At 32.7% G+C, this 13,068-nt stretch overlaps 2 protein-coding genes across 2 annotated transcripts; one reads left to right on the top strand and one right to left on the bottom strand.

Moving 5' to 3' along the window:
• Positions 1-2,183: 2,183 nt before the first annotated feature.
• LOC123702660 lies at positions 2,184-3,443 on the bottom strand. The gene is made up of 2 exons (XM_045650422.1): positions 3,368-3,443; positions 2,184-3,127 (listed from the first exon to the last, which is right to left on the bottom strand). Exons 1-2 carry the CDS (start codon positions 3,441-3,443, stop codon positions 2,184-2,186), a joined length of 1,020 nt encoding a protein of 339 aa, XP_045506378.1.
• Positions 3,444-3,803: 360 nt separating this feature from the next.
• On the top strand, positions 3,804-7,286 carry LOC123702659. The gene is made up of 4 exons (XM_045650421.1): positions 3,804-3,899; positions 4,627-4,776; positions 6,753-6,906; positions 7,213-7,286. Exons 1-4 carry the CDS (start codon positions 3,804-3,806, stop codon positions 7,284-7,286), a joined length of 474 nt encoding a protein of 157 aa, XP_045506377.1.
• Positions 7,287-13,068: the final 5,782 nt, after the last annotated feature.

The raw sequence follows: 13,068 nt of genomic DNA, 5'->3' as shown, positions 1-13,068 counted from the left end.
AGGAAGTCAAAAAGAGTTTTTTTGGCTAGAGCCTAGAGCCAACACTATGAACAGGTCAGAAGTTAATGCATACGTTACCCCCTAACTACTTATTTAACATGGATGAAGCTGAACTACAGCTTAACAGACATCCAGGACATGTGCTTACTTAAAAATATTCTAAACCAGTCTCCAAAGTGACGTCAACTGAAAAGGCGGATACATTAACCAAAAAAAAAAACGCGGCGAAGAAGAGAAAAGAAGACTTCAAACTAAAAATTAGACTAAAAAGTAAGCCTTAGCCTAGAATTGAGTTATGGCCATCTTACCTCTAGTACCATGGCCATCACGCCCGGACACCTCGGGAGAGATGGCCAATTGTGATTTTTAAAAAACTTAAATTAATGTGGTGATCTTATTAGAAATTGTTACTTTCATGTTTAGAATATCATAGTTGAATCTTCAAAGTTTAATAAAAAATAAATACTTTCTCAAAAACAAAAGTATTTCATTTCTGATAGAGCTTAGAAAAAACTATGGCCAACTACCCCGGACTTACCCTAGTTAAATATTTTTAAAATAGTAAATACGTTTTGGAAGTACTTTGACTTTGAAAAAACTTTTAGCAAAAGGAAGCTACTACATTCCTAAGTAGCATGTTATGGATTTTAACGTGATTAATTCATTTCGATCTCCCCGTGGAAAACGTCGGGATAATCAGAGAACTATATCGAGATATAGTTCTGTGGGCATAATATTAATACCTAACGAATAAATCTAATATTAAATTTCTAAATATGTATAATTTTCGCTCACAATCAAAGACAAGAAAATACTGTGTTATGTTATATTTTAATAGAGCTTTTATCCCAGGTCAACCTAAGTCGGTAACCCGTAACCGGAGTCGGAACCGGAGCTTGTGAAGAATAAAACCGGCCAAATACCAAGACGGAAGTGTTCACGGTCTGCCTGAAGGTTTTGATTCCATTGCGAATTTTGAAATTTGCGAAAATTTGCAGCATAAACTTAAGTGTAATGTAATATCTTTTGATTGTGTTGGCTTATAAGTTTGATTTTTTCACAGCTGCAAGCGCTTCAAGGGGCCTTAGTAGGTATTCAATATAATTAAAAAAAAAATTAAAATATGTATTTTCACTTTCATAAGACCCGGTGTAAAATAAACCTTAAACATATTCTAGGGCATATTTTATTACATAAAAAATATTTGTGTTCAATCCTCTATTGTATTAATTCCAACTTTTATATTAGACTAGCTGTGTTGCGCGGTTTCACCCGCATTACTCCGCTCCTGTTGGTCTTAGCGTGATGATATAATATAGCCTATAGCCTTCCTCGATAAATGGGCTATCTAACACCGAAAGAATTTTTTAAATCGGACCAGTAGTTCCTGAGATTAGCGCATTCAAACAAACAAACAAACAAACTCTTCAGATTTATAATATTAGTATAGATATAAGCTAGGTTCCAGCTGCAGCAGGACATAATATAATCAACAAAGATTAAATTATAACAAAGTTAATCTTTTGCGTTAACACAATTCTTATTACTTATTACTGCAATCAAACACTGCGATATAAAATTGGCATCCAAATAATAAATTAAGTAGCAACAGATCGCAGTCAGCGTTCCGAACCATAAATCATAGACCAACAATTGACATTTCGATTTGTATTGTATCCTTGTCTATGCTTTACTATAAGGTCTATGGAATCATTGCACAATGGGTCGGGGAATCAAAATTATTTGCGGTGTGTAGACCACACCAGAGGGTCGTAATTATGTGATATGTAATGATATTTATCAATGTGGTTCTTTACAATTGAAGCTATTATGGATGCAGGATATTTATAAGTACTTAGCTGTTATTGCTTCTAATTTGAATTCAGATATTAACACAACACAAAAGTAACAGAGTATTACAATTTTATCAAGTTCTTAATCAATAACGATAGACTGCAATAAATAATTTATCTGCCTGCGAAAAAAGAAACCAAGCAAGTACAAATATTTTGGTCATTTATGCCATAATTCTTTTCATTCGTTTAAAATAAGGAAATTGTAAATTAGAAACATCATTTTAATGATCGGTCATGGTATGGAATGGAGTAGAGGATACTAGGAAAAAAAAACCAATTTAATTCCATATTTTTATTTCATAGACCATAATATAAACTTACAATATTTTAAAACTCATCCTTATAATGTTCCTTCACCTTTTCGTTATATTCAGTCAAAATTAAATCTATATCCGTGACATTAAATTGCACGTCTTTAAACAATTCCTTCTCAACGGATTCCTTAAAGAAATCGTGTAGATTCTGAAATATGTCAATCGCTGTATTCTTACCCTTGTATAGGTTTAAACAAAACGGCTGAATATTCTTCAAAAGCTTAGCAACCGGAACGAATATTTCCCTGCTATTTCCGCTAAAAGTAGTTGTATCCTTAAATATATTAAGAAGACCATAGCAAACTGTTGGTGTAGACATTCTTTCCACTAAACCAATCATTTGATAAAACTTAAACATCTCATTTGGTTTACTTTGTTTTTCATTTCTTGCGCGCAAATGTTCTTCCAATATAATATTGAATAGATCTAGAAGCTTCTGTACAACGTTCGAGTCTAATTTAGCTATTTGTTCATAGAACGGTTCCAGTCCCTTTAGTTTCATGACCCTAGCTTGCAGTTTGGGGTTGTTAGGTAACCATTGGTACATAACATCCAACGCGTGAGCTTTAAGGGCAAGATTATCGTCATTTTCAAATACATCTAGCAGCATATCTATTATATTCATCGGTATGAATGTATTGGCAGTCGATGGGGCATTTTTAAACAATGTTTTGAGAAGGTAAATGAGTTGAAGTCGTAGTGCTGTGTATGTCGTTCTAATGTTTGGAATGATAACTCTATCTATGCCTTGAAGAGTAAAGAATGTGTCCGTGTAGTTCTTAGCATTGATAAGTTCAATCAAATCGTTGAAAGATGAAGCTATTTTGTCAAAAAGTTGTTCTGTGTGATCAGTGGACAGGATTCCTTCACGTCGAGATTTCTCCGCTAATGCTGCGAGATGTTCAATTTGTTGGATGACGTTTTCTACGGTAAGTTCTTCAGGCTGAGCGGAGGTTTCTGCAGAAAAGATTGTTTGTATGTAAAATACCTATATAAAATAATGTGTAAGAAGAGACGACTACTCTACAATAATTTTAGCTCTATTTAATAATGACTTGTAGGACAAACTTATGATTTGGAAGTTGCATTAACTCAATTTGTTTGTACTTTAATTGTAATTTTGATCATAATCATGTAATGCCTGAAATCTGTGGGTGTTTTTCACATAATATAATAAAATATGTTACTAATACACACCTGTAAGATCATCATCCGCAAAGACGAATGTCAGCAAATAAATACTAAATACTGATAAAGCAAATAAGCGAACCATTTTGCAAATTATTGTTTCACTCAGAAAGAATGCAGTTAGATGACATTGGTCATCCATAGAATAATAAATAAAAAAAATAAGGAAGAGCAAATATCATAGAGTATTCATTTATAAAAGAGGTCTGTCTTTCCAGAGTTATTTGCTTCATACTCTTTTTTTGAATGATTGAAATTCATTTGCAATAAGCTAGAATTTATATTTTTAAAACTTACACTGCAGCTATCGTTGTAATACCTACCTATAGAATTTGGGGATTTTTTTTTAAATAAATGAGTACCTAAATCTTTACAATCTTTTAATTAATATTCTCTCAGTCATCAGCTATAACTGACATTTGTCAGAAATTATTGTGTTTGTGTAATGGATAATTTATCAGAATTAAATCCATGTGAGGACGGAGAGTGTTTCTGCCTCTCACCTCGGAGTAGCGTGGCTTTGATATCTATTATAGGATTAGTAAGTAAGCTTTTTTAGTTTTGCATGCTTTTAAGCTTACAGGAATTGTGAATGAAAACTTGTTAGTATAAAAGTGTTTGCACTTTTAAGATGCAAGGCGCGATTATAAAATATTTAAATGAGGGAGGAAAATCCTACAAATATTATAAATGCGTTTGATATCTATTTGTTACATTTTTACAAAAAAAATTTTGGACGGATTTGGATGAAACTTAACAATAATGTAGCTTGTAAGTTGTAAGTTATAAATCAGAATAACCCATGAGCTACAAATAAACATGATTCTACAAGACAAAAATACATGATTTTACCCGTTGGATCGTCGGAGGAAGATTTAACCGCGCGGCACTGCTATTAGTTAAATAACGATGAAGCTGCTAAACGTACAAAACCCGCGTAAACAGAAACTCGCTAGCCGAGTTTTGCGACGCGCGCGGCGTATAAGATAGATATTGTAAAACTGCAACGCCCCTTCATTGCGCTCTTAAAATTTAAATCCAAATTGTTGAAAATTTCTATTTATATAATATTTTTGCCCGCCTGCTGCTGTAGGTACATCCAAAGAATATGATATAATACCTACCTAATATTCGACAACGTCTATAAGAATATTCTACGCCATCTAGGAGAAGTTGCAGGAGCATCTTTATCGACCTAGCAGATTATAATATCTGCGTATATGAATACGATGCTATTTCGATACTGTGTTTTATCGATTTTTTTTCAGGTTGGCTGTTTATTAGAAATCCTATCCAACGACGACTCGGATGTGTGCGTGGTGTGTTACGATACGCGCGCACACGTAGACTCGTTCAGAAGTGTGCTGGTGACGGCCTTCCAAATGGCTAATATGTTACTGCTGTTGGGGTCTATTGTTGTTAGTAGATAACTAAGGGATTTAACCTTTATTTAAAAAAAACTTTTGTATATAACTATTAACTAATATCCTATACCTTAATCCTATCCTATTATCCTATACCTACGTTAATAGATGCTGAAACTTCCATTGCTTTATAGTTTATACGATACCCTGTTCAGTCTTTTCCATTTACCATATTTTAATAAACTATTCTTTTATATAATACCAGTAGCGTTTAGCTACTATTATGTATTCTGTGATACCAGTAAAATTACAGTAGGGGAGACCGAGGGGATTTGAAACAAAGGTGAGTTGAAACAGTCCCGATTTCTCGGAACTTAAAACCTTTAGCGATCTGGCAACGTCTTTTTTAAACTTCTCCTACCACAAGCTATCGCGTCAGTTCACGCCGGTGGCGTCATTTGTGCAGTTTTGTAGTTCTGAATGACATGTGCCGAAAATCGCAAAAAGTAAGTATTTCATGATTTTTTACGATGCTTGTACTTTAATATTGGTTTTCTTTTTTGGGTTGAGTTATATAGGTTTTAAAAACTTATTATCTATAGATTCTTGAAATATACTTGGTAAATTTGATTTCTGTCTATTTACTGCTTGATCGAGATTTGAGTAAAAATTGGGAGGTTTTTTCTCACCGAGGTGATTTGAAACAGACTGTTTCAACTCTCCTTGTTTTCAATTTAATATCTGATTATAGCTAAAAAGTACGAAGATTATAGGATGTTATTGTTGATTTAATGTGTTTATTTGTTTAAGTATGCCTACTGGATGAACTAAAACAAGAAATAGATCAAAACCAGGCTGTAAAACTAAAAAGGTTAAGGTTGTCAAGAAAAGAAGATAGTGATGAAGAAGAAGAGGAATCCTGCTGCATTTACTGTATGGAATCATATTCAAATAACAGATCCAAAGAAAAGTGGGCTCAATGTAAATTGTGTGCCCACGAAGCTTGTGCTGGTGGAGCACTTTGTTGATATTTTTTAAATTATTGTTCCATAGTTTATAGTAGGTAGGTACTGATTGTAATACATACTTAAAAAACGACTGATTATTAACTATTTTATGTCAAAGATTTAGTTTAAAAAAAATGTAAAACATTTTGTTGATTTGACTAATTATAATTGATGTTACGCATGTTAATTTTTATTAATTTTTGTGTGTATTATTTGTATTAGACCTACTTGACTGATATGTCATTAAAATATTACTATTACATATTACAAGGTCGTTGATTACTTGAAAATAAAAGTTTTAATTAAAACCTTTGAATCAAATCAACATTTTTATTTTGCAGCTCCTATTACTCCCCAGAATCATAATGTTTCAACTCTCCTCGACCTCTGTTTCATCTTACCTCGGTATGAGGGGAATTGAAACAAGTTGACTTGTTGCGATTAAGTCAATTTTTCACCATCATTTTTAACGCTTACCGTTTATTTATGCTAACCATTCGCAAGTGTATAGAATAACCTATCGATTGGTACCAGTACCATAAGATTTCTGACAATAGTATGAGTTATATTAAACAAAACGTAAAAATTGTTTCAACTCCCCTCGGTCTCCCCTACAGTGAAAATTTAAGAGAAAACGTACAGCTAGTTCATACAATTCCATCTAGGTACTTCACGCTATGTATTCAGATACCTACGCTTAAAACAACATCTCTGAAATATCATAAAATAAACTACTTAGTACCAATTAAATAAAATTATTATATAATTAATTATTATAAAAATTATTAAAACGCGTTTTCGCCCGCTTTGTCTAAACCTAATAAATCATAAGTATAGGTATGTACTTAAATCTTCCTCGAGAATCACTCCATATATTAAAAAAAACCGCATCAAAATCCGTTGCGTAGTTTAAAATACTTTGTTTTATACTTTGTAGTTATTAAATAGTTAAGGCTTTACAATTTATTATTTAAATATGTACCTACCTATACATTTCAATTAATGGCATGTTTGTGTTCTCAGGAAAACGCGATGCTCTTACAAATATACCTTTGGTACACACTAGCATTTATAGTGATGGGATTTGTTGTATCGATACTGAGCTTTTTATTTCGACTGCAAGAGGAAGGCGCGTGGAGCTTTGTAGCTTTCATTCCGGAAATTGTATTCCTTTTTGGTAAATACTAAATATTGAGATAATATGTTTTTATTTAGAACGGTGCATTTACATCAAACGAGCGAATGCTCATTCTAACTCCACTATGTCAAATTATTTTAGTGTTAGGTAATAGGCGTAGAGAAAGATTAATATCATATTATTATTCTATGTAATGTTCTAATTTTGAACAACACTGAATAGGAGTTTTCGTTTACACTAAAAGATCACGAAAGAACGCTCTTGCTCTATGTTCGTTTGATGCAAATGCACCGTAATAGTAGTTTAGACTTTTCGATTATTAACAATTTTTTTCCACATTTTCAGTAATGTACCAGTGTCTGCCTCTAGTGGATCATTATCGGAAACGAATCGACGTGTATACCTATGACGACAGTTAGAACTGTTTAAAAATAACTAATCTTGTTATTAGCTATTAAAAACGCATATTTATGTATTCATTGTGAATAGTTTAGTGTTAATAAATGATGTTTAATTTTGTTCTTGTTTTTATAACAGAAACTTATTCCTTTACACTTTTTTTATAAATGAAATTGTTTGCTACTAGACAACCAAAAGAAAATGTGCAAGGGATGAAATAGATGGCGAGTTCCTACTTATTATAATGGTAGTAACAATATAAGTGTACTGTAGGTACTAGTTGAAAATCATAAATTATACTAATACTATAAAGCTGAAGAATTTGTTTGTTTGAACGCGCTTATCTTAGGATCTACTGGTCCGATTTGAAAAATTATTTAGGTGGTGGATAGCCCATTTATCGAGGAAGGCTATAGGCTAAGACCAACAGAAGCGGAGTCAGGCGGGTGAAACCGCGGAGCGCAGCTAGTATTTTGATAAGTACTGTTTTTTTCACCAATTTATCTTGTTTATGTACATTGTACATATGTGTTTGTGTGTGTTGTGTGTTGTAGGGAATGTGCATGTCTGCAAAATTATCTCCTTTCCAGTAAAATAAAACAACAAATTCATTCAAATATGCTTCTCCTTTAATATTTTTGTACTATCTACTATATACAAAGTGAATATTAAATCGTACAACAAAAAATAAAACTAACTTAACATGTATAGAAAACTCTTCTATTCATCTATGAAAACTTAATCTATGATTTAGGTAGTACCAGAGACACGATAGACCGTCTGACTACTCTATGGTCTATGGTCCGGCGTAAAAAGTTTTGTTGTCTGTGGAAGCTAGTATAGATAACCACAAAACTTTTTACTTACAATCTCGTTCTATAAATAAAACAGACGTGAAATAAATAATAGTCTAACGCCTTTAACACGTACTGAGCTAACTAAATGGTCTGGTTTGAAAATTTCCGATGCACTTGGAAAACGAAAACTAGTAAATGGAACGAAAATAATTCAGCCTTTACTTTTTATGATTAAATATAAACGTTATATGACTAAGTCCTAGAAATAATAACGTCAAGGCACTTTACGCGCCGAAAAGTTTCATCCAGGGTTTAAGTGGTCTATAGACGTTCATGCTGCATGACATGCATGCATGATATATTGATTGCAAGCATGTTGTTTATTCTAAAATATTTACACATAAGTCTGAGCATGTCATGCAGCATGAACGTGTTTTATATTGTGATACACACAGAGACACTAAGGCTGGTTGCAGAGCTTGACCGACCATCAGTGCGTACGTCAGTCGCGCTTGTCATATGTATGGAAATTCATAAAACCGTTCATAGACCGACCGACCGACCATACGCACGCGTATTGTCATGCGCATTAGTGTCATAGTCATACAATTGTTGATGCGTATCGTCAGGACCGACGGTACGCACTGACGGTCGGTCAAGCTCTGCAACCAGCCTAACTATGTAGATTGTATATTTAAGTGAATACATATAAGTAAATAATACATAGTTTAGATATAAATATATAAACATTAAGAACATCAATTGACATGATTTTAAGTGTTAAATACAACAATAATTCTAATTTTATGTATTACGAAAGCTATGAAAATCTTTGAAGTGGTCAAGTGTAATACGTTTTTTCTCTTCTCGGGAACTACTGGTTCGATTTGAAAAATTTCGGTGTTAGATAGCTCATTTATCGAAGAAGGCTATATCTATATATCATCACGCTACGACCAACAGGAGTGGAGCCACGGGGGTGAAACCGCGCGGAGTAGCTAGTATTACATAAATTAATTTACCGGATAGTCTGTGTGTATCTTTATTTTACAGCTTTTCTCTTTTCTTTACTTTAGTCTTTTTTGCACTTATACATAAAAAATCATAAGCCAATAAGAATAATGTGCTTTTCATCAAGTTTTTAACTCTCATATCTTGTATGATACGTATAATATAATAATAATATATTAGGGTAAAATTGGTTTAGGTTTATAAATAATATTAATTTGTCTAGTCGCGGAAGAATTCCAACCAATACCCGCGGCCCCATCATTAAAGCGGCTCGACAGAACACAGTGGGGTTTTAGTTGGTAAGAATCCGACATAACCCACGGCTCCTTCCCCGGGGGCAGTGGGTATCTTTGGAAGATTTCCCCACTATAAAAAAAAGGTATATAAATAATATGTACACATCCAACTAACAAAACAAAAAAGTCAAGTTAGAAGGAATGGATGTTACTCAATCAAGTTAAAAAGGCTTTACAAATCTTAATGAAATTGATAGAGATAGATAGTATAAAATATTCGCGTGTAAAATTGCTGACAAAGCTAGTGAAGATAAAACAATTAGATTTATAAGAAAAATGTCTAATCCAATGTTACCCCAATATATTATCTTGAAAATTGCTTTGAATATATTAAAAAACAGAATCAAAAATGGTTTCTTTTCAAGTGAAACTACCATTATCTGTATATTTAAAAAGATTGTTAAATTCACTAAAGTAAACAGTAAACTTTTTTTTATCTGTTTATTGCTACCCTCCAAACTTTTTTCTATCTTGAAAAATAAAATTTTAGTAAATTACAGGGTAATCAACATACTGTGAGGTCAGTCTATTGAAGGGTTACCACATAACCTTGGTCTGTGATAGTCAGTTACAGTGCCACAAACTTAACTGACCCGGTGGCAAAAACTGGAACTACGTGCCGCCATTTTGAAATGTCACATTTTCACAGACTTTTCATACGGAATATTTTGTTTAAATAAAAAGAAATCGACATCAGTGACACCGTCACCGGGTCCGATAAGTTTGTGGCACTATAAAGACGACTATCAATGTAATAGAGTTTATTATAAACCATTTGAGATCCTATTTTTTTTATATTCACATAATATATTAATACTATAAAAAGCAAGGAACCTAACTGGTATACCTAAAGTTGGAAATTTTGAAAAAACTTCATTTTGGCGGCAAGAGATGAAACATATGCCAATCGATAGTACATCAAAATACAAATAGGAAATACTCTTTGGTAAAATGTCGTAATTGATACGGTTTCGGAATAAATAAGGGTTAAAAATATTTTTTTTTCAGTTTTTTGAATTATTTGTTACTTCTTACACTTAAAGGTTAAGACAAAGCATATAAAACTTCTAATTTGTAAAAAAAGGGTTTTAAAATGTTGCATTACTATCTAAACCAAAGTAATAAACCAACTTTGGGCTAGGGATACGCACGTGCAGTGTGTCACTAGTGTTGCCGAACTATCGATAGTTTGACTATCGATAGTTGACCTTGAAAATAAGTCAGAATATCGATAGCACTATCGATAGTATCGATATTATCGATACTATCGATACTATCGATAGCGTTAATCATGGAATACTATTGATGAACTGCAATAGTATCGATAAAATCGATAGTATTGATTGCCAATAGTTGCTATACTATCGATACTGTCGATAGTATCGATACTATTGCTACTGAATATTGCAACTACAATCGATACTATCGATAGTACTGATACTATCGATAGTTTTGAGCTATCGATAGTAGTAAATTGTGCAATAGTATTGTTCACGATTTCTTGGTATAATGGGTCAATTTAAATTAGAAGACACTAACTATGCACAAATGTACGTGGCTTATTAGATTACGAATTAACGAACTAAAAAAATGGATTGTACAAAGCTCCAATAGATAACTTGAAAAGTATTATAACCAAACATCTAACTAGTTCTCTGTCATCCACTATAATATTATTGATAAAGCAATACTATCGAGAAAAAGGTCACTATCGATGGGACGATATTATCGATAGTATCGACACTATCGATAGTATCGAAAGTTCGTTCGATATTGAGCTTCGATAGTATCGACACTATCGATAGTATCGATAGTTCGTTCGATATTGAGCTTCGATAGTATCGATACTATCGATGGTATTGCTATGTGTCGATAGTATTTACGCTTATAGGACTATCGATACTATCGATAGTATCGACACTATCGATAGTATCGATAGTGCTATCGATACTATTGCTTTTCCCCAACTATCGATAGTTAATCGATAGACTATCGATAGTGGACTATCGAGCGGCAACACTATGTGTCACTTATCGACAACCGTTATCGATATGGTTAGTTACGATGAAGATTAGTTTAGTTTCAGTTTCGGATGCAAATAAATACATATTGAGTATTGAGTATTGGAGTAAATAAGTTTTTTTTTTACTTTTTAATGTTTCTTACTTAAATGTTAAGGTAAACATTATAAAACTTAGAATTTGTAATAAAAGGTTTTTAAAAATGCTACATTACCATCAAAAGCAAAGTAATAAAAATTAAACTCGAACCATTATCAAGCCCGCTTTGATTTTCAGGTGTCAGATCCATCACGATTCATCCCAAAGATATTATCAACGATGGAAAATCCTTATTCCATAGCATAAGCATGAATCTGACGCATTTCAAAACGGCCCTATAAAAGTAACTCAAGCTTCAAGCATTCATAATGTTTGTTATTCGGCCGCACTATGATCATAACAACTTACCACTGATAAATGAACGATTTTGATTTTCTAAGAATCGATAACGGTTGTCGATAAGTGACGCACCGCACGTGCGTATCCCTAGCCCAAAGTTAGTTTATTACTTTCGTTTTGATAGTAATACAACATTTTGAAACCCTTTTATTACAAATTAGAAGTTGTATATGCTTTGTCTTAACGTTTAAGTGTAAGAAGTAACAAATAATTCAAAAAAACTAAAAAAAAAAAAAAATTTTTTTAAACTCTTATTTATTCCGAAACCGTATCAATTACGATATTTTACCAAAGAGTATTTCCTATTTGTATTTTGATGTACTATCGATTGGCACATGTTTCATCTCTTGCCGCCAAAATGACTTTTTTTTTATCGCAAATTGGTAGGTATACCAGGCTTCATACTAAAATGTCCCATGCTCTTTGAAATATATTATCTTAAATATAACGCAAATACATATCGCTCGCCAAGGCTTTTTCACTTAAATGTAGGTTGGAAATTGTATTTTTTTTTCTTTATTAGAACATGAACATATAATATAAGTGTGTATATATTTGTAAATATTATTGTTACCTTTATAGTTTACTAGTGGTCCGCCCCGGCTTCGCCCGTGGTACATATATCGCAATAAAAGGTAGCCTATGTCCTTTCTCGGGTATCAAAATATCTCCATACCAAATTTCATGCTTAATGGTTCAGAAGTTTAGGCGTGATTGAGTAACAGACAGACAGACAGTTACTTTCGCATTTATAATATTATTATGGATTATTGCAAGTGTAAGTATTTAGTTTTAATATTTTATAGTTATTTTTGTTTATCTGTGTGCATGTACACGCTTAAATTTGGTGCATGTATCAACAATGTACTTAAGAAACATAAAATTCAAGCAAATTCCAACCTATTTTTAAACAGGTTTAAATAAAAACAAGCAATACAAAATCTCACAGCGCATTTGGTCAACATCAATAGCTTATATATTTAACTATAACAATTACATTAAGCCTTATTATAAAACCAATCACACACATAAGTATATAATATAGTATGTATTTTGACACATTTCAATTTCAGACAATTTTCAGTTTTTCTACGCTATTGCGCAAGAGCAACTTTTGTCTCCTTCACTATTTAGTCTCTCCCATCAACTCTATGGGCTAGTAAGAAAGTGCGCGCACGTAGCGACGCAACTCCCCATACAAATTGATTTGGAGAGACAAAATAGTTGCGGAGACAAAAG

Source organism: Colias croceus, chromosome 24 (assembly GCF_905220415.1).
Source record: "Colias croceus chromosome 24, ilColCroc2.1".
Taxonomy (NCBI): domain Eukaryota; kingdom Metazoa; phylum Arthropoda; class Insecta; order Lepidoptera; family Pieridae; genus Colias; species Colias croceus.
This window is presented reverse-complemented; position numbering and strand designations above follow the sequence as displayed.